Source organism: Gorilla gorilla, chromosome 3, assembly GCF_029281585.2.
Source record: "Gorilla gorilla gorilla isolate KB3781 chromosome 3, NHGRI_mGorGor1-v2.1_pri, whole genome shotgun sequence".
Lineage (NCBI taxonomy): Eukaryota > Metazoa > Chordata > Mammalia > Primates > Hominidae > Gorilla > Gorilla gorilla.
In genome coordinates, this window is record NC_073227.2 from 70428868 (window position 1) to 70445642 (window position 16775).

The 16775-nt window shown below is 35.1% G+C and overlaps 1 protein-coding gene and 1 non-coding gene across 14 annotated transcripts in view; both read right to left on the reverse strand.

Moving 5' to 3' along the window:
- Positions 1–16775, reverse strand: part of EXOC1 (exocyst complex component 1) — a 51735-nt gene that overhangs the window by 8911 nt on the left and 26049 nt on the right. For 7 of the 13 annotated variants that reach the window (XM_019025830.4, XM_019025828.4, XM_019025822.4 and 4 more), the window contains 6 exons: positions 12126–12231; positions 7121–7165; positions 5668–5831; positions 4626–4733; positions 3341–3417; positions 2275–2503 (listed from right to left, as the gene is read on the reverse strand). In XM_019025830.4, coding sequence (XP_018881375.1) covers positions 2275–2503; positions 3341–3417; positions 4626–4733; positions 5668–5831; positions 7121–7165; positions 12126–12231 — 729 coding nt within the window. The remainder of the gene's footprint in view (positions 1–2274; positions 2504–3340; positions 3418–4625; positions 4734–5667; positions 5832–7120; positions 7166–12125; positions 12232–16775) is intronic. The other 6 variants (XM_019025833.4, XM_019025832.4, XM_055385053.2 and 3 more) reach the window with 1 other exon arrangement.
- On the reverse strand, positions 10355–10461 carry LOC115934380 (U6 spliceosomal RNA). The gene has a single exon (XR_004070193.1). It is a non-coding gene; the product is annotated as a U6 spliceosomal RNA (small nuclear RNA).

The window sequence follows — 16775 nt, forward strand, 5'->3', positions numbered from 1 at the left end:
TACAAGGCAATTACTGATTTTAGGTTACAGGAGAGAAGATTCCAGAGCACCTATAGGATCCCTCCGGGTAACTTCTGGTTGGTGGCCACGTGGTCAAGTTTGAGAACCACAGTCATTTCCAATTTTCATCAGTCTAAAATTTCTGTCTGGATAGACAAACTCTCTATTTTCAGAGCACAGAAACAAAGAGGGAGGATAGGCATTTCCATATGGATTTGCATTATTTAATTTTCCATATATTTATTAGTCACTTAGCCTTAGTTCCACAAACTGCTTGTGCATGATATGACAAAACGCAAAAGAAATGTTACATGCAGACAGAATCCTAGGCTCAAAACGATCCACGGATTCAATTATGGTTCTATGATTCTGAAGGGATCTAAATCTACTCAGTAGGAATGATTACACTGCCAAATACTTTTGTATTATTTCAGCTTCTACCTAACATTTCATTGTGTTGAGATTTGGGGAGTGTAACTCGAAAACCATATGACACATGGATTAGAAAAATAATTATCTCTAGGCTTCTGACATTAGTATAAGAAAACCCTAAGAGTATAGTCAGTTATTTCATATTATCTGTACTAATGTTCTACTTCATCAGTATTGGTAACTGTGAGGTGAAAAACAGATGCAGTAGAAAAGGTAGTGGTAAGATTGCAGGTACTAGAACCAGACTTTCTGGGTTTGAATACAAGATCCATAGTTTTTAACTGTGGACCTGGGGAAAGTAACTTCACCTCTCAAACAATCTACCTTATTGACGGGCTGGGTTTAAGATTAGATGACATAATGTGTGCAAAGTGCCCAGACTTGTGCCTGGTACACAGTAAGCACTCATTTATAAATGCTGTCTATTGATCTTATTGACCAGTGTTCATAAATGAGAGATAAGATCTTATCAAAAATAAGACATTATTAAAATAAGATATACAGAAGGATGACAGGCAGAAGAAACCACCCTCTTCTTTAGTGGCAAACCTATGTCCTTTATATATATATATATGCAACTTATGAGAAAATGTGAATTTATATCTTTGTCTAGATTACCTTCTCTAGTGCCATGCCTTGAGAAGTGTTCATGAAGCACTTTTTAACCTGGCCTAGCCCAATTCATACATACAAGTATAAAAAATGTAATGGATAGATGGCCGGTGTCTCTTGCCTGTAATCCCAGCACTTTGGGAGGCTGAGGCAGGCAGATCACCTGAGGTTGGGAGTTTGAGACCAGCCTGACCAACATGGAAAAACCCCATCTCTACTAAAAATACAAAACTAGCAGGGCGTGGTGGCGCATGCCTGCAATCCCAGCTACTCGGGAGGCTGAGGCAGGAGAATCACTTGAACCCAGGAGGCAGAGGTTGCGGTGAGCCGAGATTGCACTGTTGCACTCCAGCCTGGGCAACAAGAACGAGACTCCATCTCAAAAAAAAAAAAAAAAAAGTAACAGATAGTAAGAAAGTTGTCAAATTTTTTTCTATTAGGAGGAAAATGATAATTGCTCAGTTATAACAATTTATTCCTAAAATAAAATACAATTATTAAAGCTACTAAACTATTAAAATAAATTAAATAATTAAAATAATCAAATTAGTTTTCTTACTAGAATGTATTAAAAGAAGAACAATAACAATAAACCCAAATGATAGTTTCAATTGTTTCATTAAATCAATGCTGATTGACTAATAAACTGAGATGTCAGTGATTTGGTGGATTTTTTTTTTTTTTTTTGACACAGTCTTCACTCTTGTCACCCAGGCTGAAGAGCACTGGTGCAATCTTGGCTCACTGCAACCTCCACCTCACAGGTTCAAGCAATTTTCCTGCCTCAGCCTCCCGAGTAGTTGGGATTATAGGCATGTGCTACCACGCCCGGCTAATTTTTGTATTTTTAGTAGAGATGGGGTTTCGCCATGTTCTCCAGGCTGGTCTCAAACTCCTGACCTCAGGTGATCTGCCCACCTCGGCCTTCCAAAGTGCCGGCATTACAGGTGTGAGTCACTGCGTCTGGCCTCCAGTGGATCTCTTAAGCAACTGGTGCCACTATGCCACTTCCTCCAGAACTTGCCAAGATTCACAGTGTGGAATGGAAACTAGCTGGCATAGTGCCACCCAACTAACTCTGTTCATGTAGATTGTTGCCATGCCCTGCTTTGAGGGACATAAACAACAGATTCCCCAACAGAAAGCTGGAAATCCCTCGATTTAAATACATTTACCTATATTTTGCAATGACTAGGATGCTAAGGTATTTTTTTAAAAAAGAAAACTTACGATGCATTTGTCAAAGTTCCTTTTGACAGTCACCAAAACATTTCCCAATGTAGTACTTAGGAAAGAAGCAGGGTCCACATTTTGTGCAGTCCACACATGATGACTCATTTTGACTAACATATAAAGAGAGTTAAAGCTATCAATTTTGTCTCCTAATGCAATTAGGTTGTTCAGCTCTGGCTCAATGCAGCGAAATATTTTAATCATCATTTGGCGGATCATATCTTTCCTGTTCATAAAACAGACAAGAAGTATAAAATTATAACAAGCTTCAGGTGAATTCACCTTTAACTTTAATCTACTGGGTATATACAAAAGGACAAAAATACCATAATTAAATTTCAATTAAAAATGTCTAAATAGCCAGGCGTGGTGGCTCACGCCTGTAATCCCAGCACTTTGAGAGGCCAAGGTGCGCAGGTCACCTGAGGTCAGGAGTTCAAGACCAGCTTGGCCAACATGGTAAAACCCTGTCTCTACCAAAAGTACAAAAATTAGCCAGACGTGGTGGTGCATGTCTGTAATCCCAGCTACTTGGGAGGCTGAGTCAGGAGAATCGCTTGAACCCGGGAGGTGAAGTGCAGTTGCAGTGAGCTGAGATGGCGCCATTGCATTCCAGCCTGGGCAGCAGAGGGAGACTCCGTCTCAGAAAATAACAACAACAAAAAACAAATAAAAATGTCTAAATATGATTATAGTAGTTTTTGATATAAAAATATTTTACTGACGGGTTTTATCATTTGAATTAGTTTTAATTTGTAAAGCTGGGTCATGAAATGTGCTTTGTGATTTCTAAGAAATACACTACAATTCAAAGGCTTCCCCCTACCAGCAAACAACAGACTGACTTCATCTTCTGTAAGTCCTGGAGCAAGGAAGAGTTGAAGAGCCATAAAATAGGACCTATTTTAAATCAGTAAAACGTTTGATAAGACAATGGACACACATGCTGGTACTGTGAGTGCTGTCAGGCTACTGAGAAACATCTAGACCCCTCAATGAGCAGCACTCCACATTTTAAAGTTTATTTTTTCCAAAATAAACAATGATAGTAACAAAGACATACTCAGATGAAACAGGCAGTGGTGTGCCACAATTATGTTGCCGTGATAATGTTCCTCCATCCAGGTCCTCTGCTTCAGCCTGCAAAAATTATTCAGGCACTTTACATAATAAAAGACCAACAATTTGACTAGTATTTATATAGCAAAAGCCTGCTCAGTCTTAAAATTCCTAGGAAAGAATACATTATGAAAAATAATGATTTTTAAAGGTAGCATTATGATAAAGCTAGCTATATAATTTAGTATGCTGTTTAAGAATGTTCATGAGATACTCTTCTTAGGTTTTATCCAAGAACTTTTGTGGGGTGAGAAGTTGTATTTGTGTGTGCACCTGAGGGGAAGTAGGGAGGTACAGGAAGCTGAACGCAAGGTGTGGGAATGGGGGCAGCTTGACAACAACCACAAAAGTAGAAAACGTCCAAACACAACTTTCAAAAGAGAATTTAAAAAATTAAGGAAATCTCATCAATTATTCTAATAAAACTTCAGCATTAAAAAAATGCCATACAAAATTCTTACAGAAGCCAACAAATAAACAAATTTGTCACCATTACTACCATAACAATGAACACTCTAAACCATTTATCATAATCCATTTCTCATTTATGACTGCTTTTATAAGTTGGTTGTCTGTGGCATACAATTTTGAGATGATAATTTAAAAAACACTTTATTTGCACTGTTTTTAAGTTCTTCAAAATACTCAAGAAACTCTCTCATCTTATTCTCTTATATGTATGCTACCAGAAAGGCATGCTGAATAGGCACTATGATATCTACTTTACAGAAGAGGAAAGCTGGGGATCGAATAACTGGCTTAAGATCTCATGGCTAGTTAGTAACAAAGCCACAAGGAAGGCAAATCTGAGGCCTCATTTTCTTTTATTTATCATTATTGTTATTTGGTATACCAAAGTGTGTACACTCAAACATCATTTTAAAACATTATATTTGTCTTGATGACTACTAAAATGTTAAACTAGCCTTTTAAATAATGTTCTTTGCAAAGTAAACTCAGACATTCCTCCCCCCACTAATTTAGAGAATATTTAGGCTTGTAATATTCTGAAATATTAAATTAGATGCCCAAACTTCATCTGTCACTGTTTTTATCATCTTGTGGTATTACAAAAATTCCTTACATCCTAAATCCTTACATCATAAAAAAATCCTTACATGATAAATTCTTTCCTTTTCTCTTCCGATAATAAAATTGTGACCACATATTAATTAAGCTAATTATATTACAGATCATAAATACTATCCAAAATACACTGTGAGCCATACCATAGTTCCAGGCATACTTTGATGTTGCTGTAGTTTGAAAAATTTACTTATGAAGTCCTGTTCTGCGAGACATAGGGGCTCCAGTTCACTTAGTACCTGTTCAAAGATCTGAAGAAAACCAAAGTGATCCTATAATGAAAGAACTGCACCAAATGCTTAAAATAACACTCCACATTTAATTTTCTTTTCTGCATAGACCATGGATCCATAATCTCACTAATCTATGAATTTATAATCTCAATGGAATCCCAAAAACAAACTCTTCCAAGATCTACAGGACAATGGTATTAGCAAGGTATAACAAGGCCACAAAATAAACCTAAAATAAAACTCACAGTTATACACTTCACATCTGGAAAGAGGAGCACAAAGATCAACTTTTAAAACTTATTTATGGCCAGGCATGATGTCTCATGCCTGTAATCCCAGCACTTTGGGAGGCCAAAGCGGGCAGATTACTTGAGCTCAGGAGTTCGAAACCAGCCTGGCCAGCATGGTGAAACCCCATCTCCACTAAAAATACAAAAATTAGCTGGGTGTGGTGGCAGGCACCTGTAATCCCAGCTACTTGGGAGGGAGGCAGAAGAACTGCTTGAACCCAGAAGGTGGAGGTTGCAGTGAGCTGAGACTGTGCCACTGCATTCCAGCCTGGGTGACAGAGCAAGACTCCATTTCAAAAGCAAACAAACAAAAAAACTTATTTAATTTAGTACAGAGAAAGGCCAGCATCACAAAAGCTTTTATTTCCTCTTACTTTTTAGGTGCCCAAACAACTTAGATTTGAGATACAAGCATTTTATGATTTATAACAAATTTTAATAAAACTTTTATGCCATTTCATTGATAATTCACATTTTACTTGTCCTTTGACTAGTTTTTTTTTTTTTTCCCAGATTCGATTCAGTTGGAAAGTAAGACATGGTTAATGCTTAAGAGAGCCAGAAGAACCCAAATCCTTGAACACACTTAGAGCAATCACAAACTGCTGTTAGAAAAGAAAACTAATGTTAATGTTTAAGAAGTACTTGTTATTTTAGTTTACCTTATCAAATTTGGTCCTGTCGGCAACATCGAGATCAGAGGCAGACATGTTTCCCATATCCAACAGGGAAGATGACTGAGATCTGCGATTCCCTGAACTCTGAACACTGAGCTTATTTAGACTAGATGTAGATCCAGTTAATTTCCCCGAACTTCCATGAAGACCTAAGAAATAATAAAACTTTGAAAGTTGTGATCTTCACAAATAAATGATCCAAAGTATAAAGCAGGGATAGATCTTCTATCTTCTACTGGCTTGATCTTCCAGGGCTCATATTAGTTAGTGCACAAATCTTCTATAAGGGATAGGTGGTATAGTTTCCTTATCTTCCATTAACATTGGTGTCCTAATCCTGAGCATATTGAAAAAAGAAGCGAAACTACACAGATCCATAGAACGGGACTGAAAGGGACCTTAAAGAGCATATTGTCTATAATCTGCCCATTTCATAAAGTCGCCTGGTGATATCGCTAGACTAAAGTAGATGAGGGTTTCTTTTCCATTCAAAAGGACAGGAATATGGATGAAGGTCAGTGAGGACCACGTTAGCATATTAGCCAGCATGACTTTGTTATACTTCAGAAGAAAACTGCTGCATCTCAATGTTACCTCCACAATAAATCAATATATTAGGTTGAACCACATGAAACTGCCCATACTTGATCATTTTGCCTTACCAAAAAAAGTCAATTACATATGATTCAACTTAGTATGTTCCAAACTCTGAAAATGCTTTTCCAGTAAGTGAACTGATTATAGTCCTTTAAAAACTAAATAAAATGAACACAAAAAACACCCTGAAAACTCGTTATATTTAAAATACAACTGAAATGTAATACATACATCACTAATCATATTAATATGGGACATCTGTGTTTAGGTAAAATTTTGGTATCCGTCATAGCCATGAGGAAAAATGAGAACATATAGCTGGCAATAGCTCACATACACCAAGGAATTAAAGGATTTGATTTTTAGAAGAAAATGTGATATTTTTATTCAGAATTAAACATAAACGATAACTAATATATTTTAAAAACATCCTTCCTGAATATCTCTCAGTTAACTTGTACTATTTGCTAATGGTCAGAAAAAACAAATGAAGACAGAATAGGTACATTAAAGATAAACTTTGGCTTCATTATGTAAAATCCGACCATATCTATATAAGATTTTTTATAGCTTCTAAACAGCCTGAAAATAGAAGTATAATGGTTAAGTCTTTTCACAAATTTCTGACACAATGTTCTACTACTCGTCAAGTAATTTTAACTATATCATATATTTCTTGGATACAGCCATATCACTACCATCATGTTGGCTTTCTTTCACCAATACCTGGCAATTCAGAGCAATCAAAATTTTTGGTGTTACCTTTTTTCAAGACAACTAATTTCTAGACATTAAACAAACATGCATTGAGAATACCTACTAATACACTAAGCATACTCACTCTCTGTTTCCTGTTTGACAGCACTTTCTTTTCGAGGCAGTGTAGCTGTGATGGATTAGGTTGCAAGCATCAAAGACAAAGACAAGTTAATAAACTGCAATTTGCACAAACCATGCACAAGAGGAAGTTAAAGCTCTAGTTTAAAAGACACATGCAAAGAACCATGAGCATCAAGTAACAAGAAGTGCAAACACATGTTTAGTTGGTCACCTGTTTGAGAAATTATATGAGAGAAAAAAAACTTTATTTTTAATGTATTGTTTTTACTCAAATATTCAGGTAGAAATATCTACGTGTAACCCCCCTACACTTTAAATTTTTTTTTTTTTTAAGTTTATGAAGCTGGTACACTTAAATTTAAAAGACTAAATTTGCAAGTTTTGGTTTCCTGAGAAAATATAATTCAAGTAAATAAAGTGGCAATTTATTAGAATGCAGCTGCAGATTTAGATGTCAACAATCTTGTATTCCCTGAAAACTGCTGAAAGGATTCTCCACTGACTAAATAATTTTATACTATATCTAACAAAAAATTATATGAGTGGGGCTTTAAAACCACTGAAAAGTTAAAACTAATTATCAAGCTGAATTACTTAATCACTGGCTTTGTGAGTGCTCAGAATGAAAGGTATACATCATAACACTAACAATCAGATGAATGAATAAAAGGGTAAAGTTTAGGGAACAGATGTAATATAAGAATTTGAACTCTTTTTAGGTCATTAGGCATTTCTTTTATCTAAAACTTCTCTCTCTATAATATCTATTAGATCAATATGAGAGCTAATTTTGCAAAACAGTCTATACTCAAATTAGAAGTTGATGTGAAAGGTGAAGAAAGATCATAGGATGAAACAGAATGTTAAAGAATAAAACTAAAACCTAAAAATATCTTTAAAACAGCAAAAAGATGTGTCAACTGACATTATCCCTGCCAAGCTTCAAGGCAAAAATCTTGTCACATCAGTGACTGGTATATCTTCATCAGTGACAGGTATATCTTTCTAGCCTTGGCTACCTGAAGCTCAAGGGAATATGAAAAAACAAGGCTGGACATTAAAGCGGCAAACAGGGATCATGCTGGAGCTACTAGCTAGCCAATCTGAACAGTACTTTCTGGTGCCTTAAGGTGTCACTATGCTATGTTCAGCAGTGCCAGAGCAAAATCTAATTCTTTATATGGTTTCTTTTTTTTTTTTTTTTTTGAGACAGGATCTCATTAGGTTGACAAGGCTGGACCTGAACTCCTGGGCTCAAGTGATCCTCCTACCTCAGCCTGCCATATAGCTGAGATTATAGATGTGGATCATCATGCCTGACTAGTTTTCTTTCTTTAGCAGTCAATAAGGAATACAGACTTAGTAGTAGTGCCTATTAATTATAATTTGAGGTTCATAAAACAGCCTATATCACTTATCAGCAAGTGATAATACTCAGGTAAAATGTTAAATATCTTTAAATAATCCCCACTAGAATGTAAACTTCATAAAGATAGGGTCTTTGTTTACTGCTGCATTCCCAGCACTTATAACAGTGAGTTATTAGATAATAAGTAATTTATAAATATTTATTGAGTTAATCTTCCAGCCATCCCTGAATTCAGCATTGTATTCACGACTCTTTGGAATCAACAAGGTTTCTTAGTTTAGCGGAGAAACAATAATAGAATAATTTTGGCTATTTTAAAGATTTGGAATATTAAATTGGAAGGAGGGCAATGATTATGTAAATGTATGTATTAAGGGACTAAAATCTCATGCAAATGAGAAGTGATATATATATCTCAACTGTAGAAAGTAAAAATGGTGACTAAAAAAATAATTACTAAATTTCCTTTCCCTGTCATTTCATTAAATTTGTAGAATACAAAGGAAAAAAATACACTGAAATATCAATCCTGTGGGAAAAAATTCCATGCCTTTGAAAATATCAAAATAAATCTATTTAAAAAGGCAGTAACCTACACAAAGGTCTTATCACAAAGAAAAGCTACTTCCCTGGTACTTTAGCATAATTTTGAATTATTTCAGCTAAGTAGATGTTAAAGACTTGACTCAAGAGTGGCTGAAAAAGAAAGGATTCTCTATTCCCCTGATTCTCTATCACTATATTGACTATATAGTTTCTTTTTGTAAGATGCATTCATTCTGACTATTCTCACCAGCATTTATTCTTACTAGCATTTGTGACCCAGAATTTTCAGAGCAAGCAAGCAAGCAAAAAGCAAAATTAATTTAAATTTCATTTGTAATTACTTAATTTTCATTCACTGAAAAGTCATCATTCTAAAATGAGATTTCTACTTTAATTATAATTACAGATGCTCCTTGACTTACGATGGGGTTACATTTCTTGTTTTTTTTTTTTTTTTTTTTTTTGAGACAGGGTCTTGCTCTGTTGTCCAGGCTGGAGTGTAGTGGCACAATCATGGCTCACTGCAGCCTTGACCTCTCAGGCTCAAGTGATCCATGCCCCTCAGCCTCCTGAGTAGAGGGGACCACAGGTATATGTCACCATGCCTGGCTAATTTTTGATTTTTTTGTATATATGGGGTTTTGCCATGTTACCAAGGCTTGTCTCGAACTCCAGGGCTCAAGTCATCCTCCTGGCTCAGCCTCCCAAAGTGCTGGGTTTATAGGTGTGAGCCACTGCGCCAGGCTGGAGTTACATTTTGATAAACCCATTACACGTTGAAAATATTATAAACAGAAAATGCATTGAACACACTCAACTTACTGAACACCAGAGGCCTAGCCTACCTTAAACATGGTGAAAACACATTAGCCTAGAGTTGGGCAAAATCATTTAACACAAAGCCTGTTTTATAATAAAGTATTGAATATTTCATGTAATTTACTGAATACCATACTGAAAGTAAAAAACAGAATGGCTATGGGTACTTGAAGTATGGTTCGTACTGACTGCAGACTGCTTTCAAACTACTGTAAAATAAAAAAATCCTAAGTCGAACAATTATAAGCCAGGACAGTCTATAGTATGAAAAATTCACTTAAACACAATTTGAATCACTGAAAAGATATCTTTGAAAAAAATGTACACTATATCTTATTTAGAACTTCTCAAGTCATTTGCATTTAACTTGAAATTAATTTTTAAAATACTGGCTAAAAGTTGGATTTTCAAACATGAACCAATTTTTATTCTCCAAATTGTTTATTTAGTTTTTCTTCTCCTGTAGCTGATATCAAAATAATTGATACTGTAATTTTCATTTGTTTTATAGAACATTTCACAAATTAGTGTGTCATCCTTGCACAGGGACAATGCTCATCTTCTCTGTATTGTTCCAATTTTAGTATATGTGCTGCTAAAGTGAGCACAATTTTCTATGCACTCAATTGTCACAAATAACTCTCCTGTTCCTTGCTATTTAATAGACACATTTAATAGAAGATATGTGATCTTAACACTTATAAAACTACAAAAGTACCTTTTAACCTGTATTATGTTAGTTAAAAATGTTTTTAACAAGATAATTTAAGAATTTCTCAAGGAGGAAAAAATTTAGGTTTCAGGTTAATGCAATGATAACATTAAGATACTATTGTACTGAAGTTATATTCTTATTATTTCATTTATCTTAATGTGAATCTTAGACTCGATAAACTATTATGATATTGGGATTAATGACCTACTCAGGAGATAATTTTAGAAATATTTCTCTCTTACCTCCAGTTTTCATATACTGAAGGAGTTCTCTCAAAATAAAATGGTTCACTAACAAGTGGTGACAAATATACTTAATGAAAACATTAAACATGTAACTGCATTAATAATATGCTGTTTACTCAAAAAAAAAAGCATAACATATCCACAGTGAAACATTAACAGGGATATAAACACACTGCTGTTTAAGAACAATTAACCTTTAGGATGAGTTAGCATTTCTGTTTCCGAAAGCCTACTGTCCCAAGATTCTTATCAGTATCTGTAAAGTGTAGCATATTTACAGACAAATTCAAACCATTTCAAATGTCTGGACTAGTATAATCAATATATTAGTGTTGCATTTTTTTAAAAAGTGAGTTACAGAATAATTACCCATTAATGACAGTCTTCTCTGTCCTACAGAAAAGAATGGAAACATGTACTATCAGTTTTCAATCTTGTTTCTTGATTACTGAAGTTGCTTAGGGCATAGGCTCCTTTCAACAGGCAAATGCTAAACTCATTATTCTAAAGGGGAGCTATGCAGACACACTGAGGAGTACACAATGTGGCCATTTAAGGCCAGGTTTTGACTTGAATAGGCACAAAACTCCATCCAAAAGGAACTCCAGAGATGGATACATGCAAGAGCAGAATGTGGCCTCGGCAAATCACCTTCCTCATAACTTGATACTGTCACTGGCTATTCTTTCAAATAATGTTTTTGTCCATTTAAAATACTTATAAACAACAAAAATTAACATGCATCAAAGCATCTCTTTAGAAAAATAAGGTAAAATAACATGAGAATGTTTGGTGACAGTTTTATAGCCCTTTGGCAGGGGAGAAAATATTTAAACTTTCTTTTTGATTCAAAATAGCCAGTGAGAAGTAAGAAGCCAGGAACCAGTTTCATTTCTATGTGGAGAGCAATGACTTAAGAGATTAGTGACTTGCCCCCAACTGTTATAAAAAGTCTTTTAGGGAATCAGTTAAACTGAACTCCCAACATCTGTCTCTCAGTCTAGTACTTTCTCTACTTGACTGCACTTCATTTTCTCACCAACTGCTGTTCTTATGAATATATATATTTGATTACAGCATGAATACACAATCGCTGTCACAGTCACATACTGCAGAATTTTAATTAAAGAAAATTTACAGATATACATATTTGTTCTATGAAACAGTTATAAATCAAGCCAATGTTTTAGACCTCTTTTTTCATAAATTCTGCTGGATCTACCTCCACATTGCTTAAGAAGTCTTAGAATTATTTGTTATAAATAAAGCCATTTTTAATAGGAAGATAATGAACTGACATGCCTAAGCTTACCAAACTTCTTGCTTTCTTTAGTTGTGCCAGTCATCTTGATCTTTGCAACTTCAAAGAAATCTTTGATTTCTCTTTCATATAGTCGGGATAAATAATCCATGTAATTCTTAAAATAAAAGTAACATGTACTTCTTATTAATAAAACACATATAACAATTTCAGTTTTTCAATTCCCCAAGTCCTTCATGCTTGTTTTAAACTTTATAGTCCAAAACTTTGATGTATTTCACAGGATATAAAAATAGGTTACTTTCTGTCTTAAAAAACAATTGAATAGGCATCATAACATTAACAATTTACAAAAATGTGAAGTCAAACATAACCATATTTATATTTTCATTTTTCTATATTACCTTTTGCATATTTTAAATATCACTGTAATCATACTATACAGAATATCTAAATCAGAACAAACACATTTCTCCAGTCTCACATTTTAATTACAGCACAGTATTCAGTTTTGTTGGTGTAGCACCATTAAGTAAACCAATCCCCTAACACAGGACAATGAAGTGGTTTCCATGTTTTGCTATGATAGACAATGTTACAATAAGCTTTTCATCTCTAATGAACTATTTCTTTGAAATAATTTCTTAAGGATGGAATTACAGGTCAAAGTGTATGGGAATCTTAATTGCTCTTCCTCTATATTGTCATGTTGCTATAAAAACAGACCAATAATAAATAGTGTCAATGGCACTTAAGAATATTTAGTTTCACTGAGCCTCTGCCAGCTTGGGGTATTACTCCAAAATAGGTTATTTTCCATAAGAACTTCATCAGTATATCTTACAGTTTTCAAAATCAAGTAATTAATTTTCTTAAAACAGATTTGATTAATTCTCGCTTAAATAAAAACATCTATCCTTTGGCATAAAAAAATCATTTCTTCATCATCTCTACTTATTATCACACAAAAATATACTCTCCAGAAGAGTTCCTCAATAGTGGGAGACTGTATATTTTTCCAAATATGAAGTTAAATGCCACAAACAGAATTTGACTAAATTTAAATAAAGCAGAAAATAAAATTTAAATAAAGCAGAAAAGTTGTACCTAGCTATTCTTTTATCATAAAATCTAAGCTTCAACTTCCTATATTATTTCAAATTAATATGTCCATTTTTAGAACATGTTTACCTGCTTTAAAGATCAGGTATACCTTCCAAAAGGTACATGTTGTGTAAATATTTGTATATTGATTCACAGTTTACCATTGATTGTCTTAAAATATTTTATAGCTGTATTCTTATAAAATAGCATTTGGACCAAACATAATATATATAGATCCTGTCCTTTTTCAATTTGTATGCCATATACATTTTTCACATATCTCTGTAAGAACACTTAGTCAAATGGGCAATTATTTCCCATGATCTTTGTATAACTTTAAAAGCAAATATAAATTAAAATTCCTATTTCATTGGGATGTATTACTTTTTCAGTGGGACTCAAATGACTTAGATACCTTTTTTCCTGGCACTCAACAGAACTCACTGATAGGAAAGACCACAGGAAGGTTTTACTGTATCAGTGTCTCTCCAAAACTCTGTGATGCCAGCCTGGGCAACATGGCGAAACCCTGTATCTACAGAAAATGCAAAATTAGCCGGGAGTGGTGGCACATGCCTGTAGTCCCAGCTACTCAGGAGGCTGAGGCAGAAGGACTGCTTGAGCCCAGGAAGTTGAGGCTGCAGTGAGCTGTGATCACATCACTGCATTCCAGCCTGGGTGTCAGAGTGAGACCCCATCTAAAAAAACAAAAACGAAAACAAAAACAAAACAAAACACAATACAACAACAACAACAACAACAAAAACCCTATGGTAAGTTTTAAATTTTAAGATGGTACTTTTAGAATGCTAGTTCACCATCTTCTCTACTGGCTCTCTGATTTTTTTTTCCTTCCACTCACCTCAGCTTCTCTGGCTGATTAAATCTGCCTTTCCTCACAGCAACCCTTGCCTCTAGTGTTTGGCTTTCGAGTAGCAAGCAGTGGAACCTGGGCCCGCTGTAGGGTCTCCATGGTTTACTTTTTCTTTATACAATGTGAAAGGAAAATAAATCTTGGGGCCCCAAAATCACTAAGTTATAGGGAAAAGTCAAGCTGGGAACTGCTTGGGCAAATCTGCCTCCCTTTCTATTCAAAGTCATTCTTCTGCTCACTGAGATAAATGCATATCTGATTGGCTCCTTTGGAAAGGCTAATCAGAAACTCAAAGGAATGCAACCATTTGTTGCTTGTCTACCTATGATCTGGAAGCCCCCTCCCCACTTTGTTGTCCCACCTTTGCTTCGAGTTGTTTGGCCTTTCCAGACCAAACCAGTGTTCACCTTACATATACCGACTGACGTCCCATGTCTCCCTAAAATGTATAAAACAAAGCTGTGCTCGGACCACCTTGGGCACATGTCGTAAGGACCTCCTGAGGCTGTATCATGGGTGCGCATCCTTAACTTTGGCAAAATAAACTTCCTAAATTGACTGAGATCTTGTCTCAGACATTTGGGGTTCACAACAATAAGACAAATTCTACAAATGTAAAACTGAGGTGGAGAGAAGACATGTGAGTCATCTTCAAGTCAGACTGCCAATCTCAGAAGGCTATTAGGAGAGGAAAACTCCTTTCCTACCCAAGCATGGATGGACCATCTCTACTAACTGCCCTACATGTATGACCCAGAGTCGCAGACAAGGGTAGCAGTCCCGGGAGGAGAGAATCTGGGCAGTCCAAGCTACAACTATTTTCTGTATACCAAAAAATGGGGCTTTGCTTAGATTCAGGCTCAGTACAGCTAGAGGCAGTGGCTAGTGATTCTTATTCCCAAAGAATTTTGAACAAGTTTTTCCTGTTCCTGCCAAAAAGTGTGAGCTGTGTAAACCTAACCAAGTGCAAATAGCTTTCTGAATTATGATTTCTTACTAAAGAAACACTGATTTGTCTGTTTCCTTCTTTTTTCTTTCATTCCTTTCTTCTTCCTGTTTTTGACAACTCTTCAGCAACCAAATTAGATGATGAGGTAAAAATACATAATCTGTGAAAAGCTCAAATCACAGGATGACGCAACATTCCTGGGAAAAAGTCAATTTCATTTAAAAAGCTCATTAATATTGTCAATCAAAAATATACTCTGAGCAGAGAATGATTCCATAAATCATTACTGGGTTGGCTCTAATCTTGTTTCTTCACTTTAAATTACATTCATGAATACTGCATTATATATAAAGATAGGGCAATAATACTGGGAACACAATTAGGCAAAAAGCTTATTGATTACTTATTTGAATATTCACTAGGAGACAAAGCACTTGTTGGCACAAAACTCTTAAGGAAATATAATTTATGTTTAATTATTCAGAATATTAATCCTCCTAAAACTTCAAAAGGCAAAGAATTCCAGTAATGTAAATTTTTTCCTTAAGATATCTCCAAATCAGAATTCTGTTGAATGAAAACAAGACAAAACAAAATATAACACAACAGTGGAGGTGTATAATGCTTAATATACTAATTCTGAGGAACTAAAATAATCTCACCTAAAATAGCTAGCCAGACAAGAAGTATATAAGCACCTCAGGAGATTTTTTTTTTTGAAAAGCATTTTTAAAATTATAATTTAAAAATATTATTTATTTTACTAAGGTTTATATCCCTTTTCTTATTATCTCAGTTTAGAAGTGCAAGAGCCAGATTTTACTTTAAATGGGCAAAGGCACTTCAAAGAGAAAATACATGAAAACTGATACATAAAAATGTCCTACTGTCAAATATGTAAACACAAATGCATGGATAGGAATACATAATTTGCCTCCTTCTTACTATCACACTTTTCATACATCTCTACCTAACCCTTCTGCTTTCTTCTGAAGCATGACTCTAAGATACCAGATAGAAGTTGCTTTTATATTAGCAATTCCAATATTCTCATTCCACAGAGACAAAACATATCATTATTTCCAATTCTAGAACATCTTTTAGGGCCATATTGTCCATATAATTATTATTAATTATTAACACAGCTTATGCATTAGATTTCTTATTTTTAAACTTCAAATTCACAAAAACTTACAGATAAAAGATTTCAGATGTTTCTCAGAGTATTTCAGAATTTTAATAAAATGGATCTTCAGCCAGGACTATCTAGAATACTATTAGCTATTTACGTATTTGACTAGATAGGTGGGAATTCGTTAGCTCTATTTTTTAAAAAAGGGATATGATGTCCAATTCCTAAACTAAAGATCAACAGCATAAATGCCAGAAAAGGACTGTCCCTATGGCTTCCTGCTACAATGGCTATTAAATCTAAGTCAGGCCATGTCATTCCATGGCTCAAAGTCTACCATCTCCCCTCCCTACCCTGCAATGTCATGCACAGTAAAAGACAAATCTTTGCATGGTCCACAATCCCTTCCAGATCCACCCTGCCCTCACCAGGGTCTGCCCCTGGCTCACAGTGCTCCTACCACACTGGCCTCCCTGCTCTGCAAGCACAATAGGAACGCTCTGCCTTAGGGCACTTGCACTGTGCCTGGAAAGCTCTCCTCTGGAAATCCTTATCCCACGCCCTTCTCCCAGTCCTGGCATTCCCTGCTTTGTTTTCTCTAGAACACTCAGCAGCACCTTTTAACATACTATATAATTAACT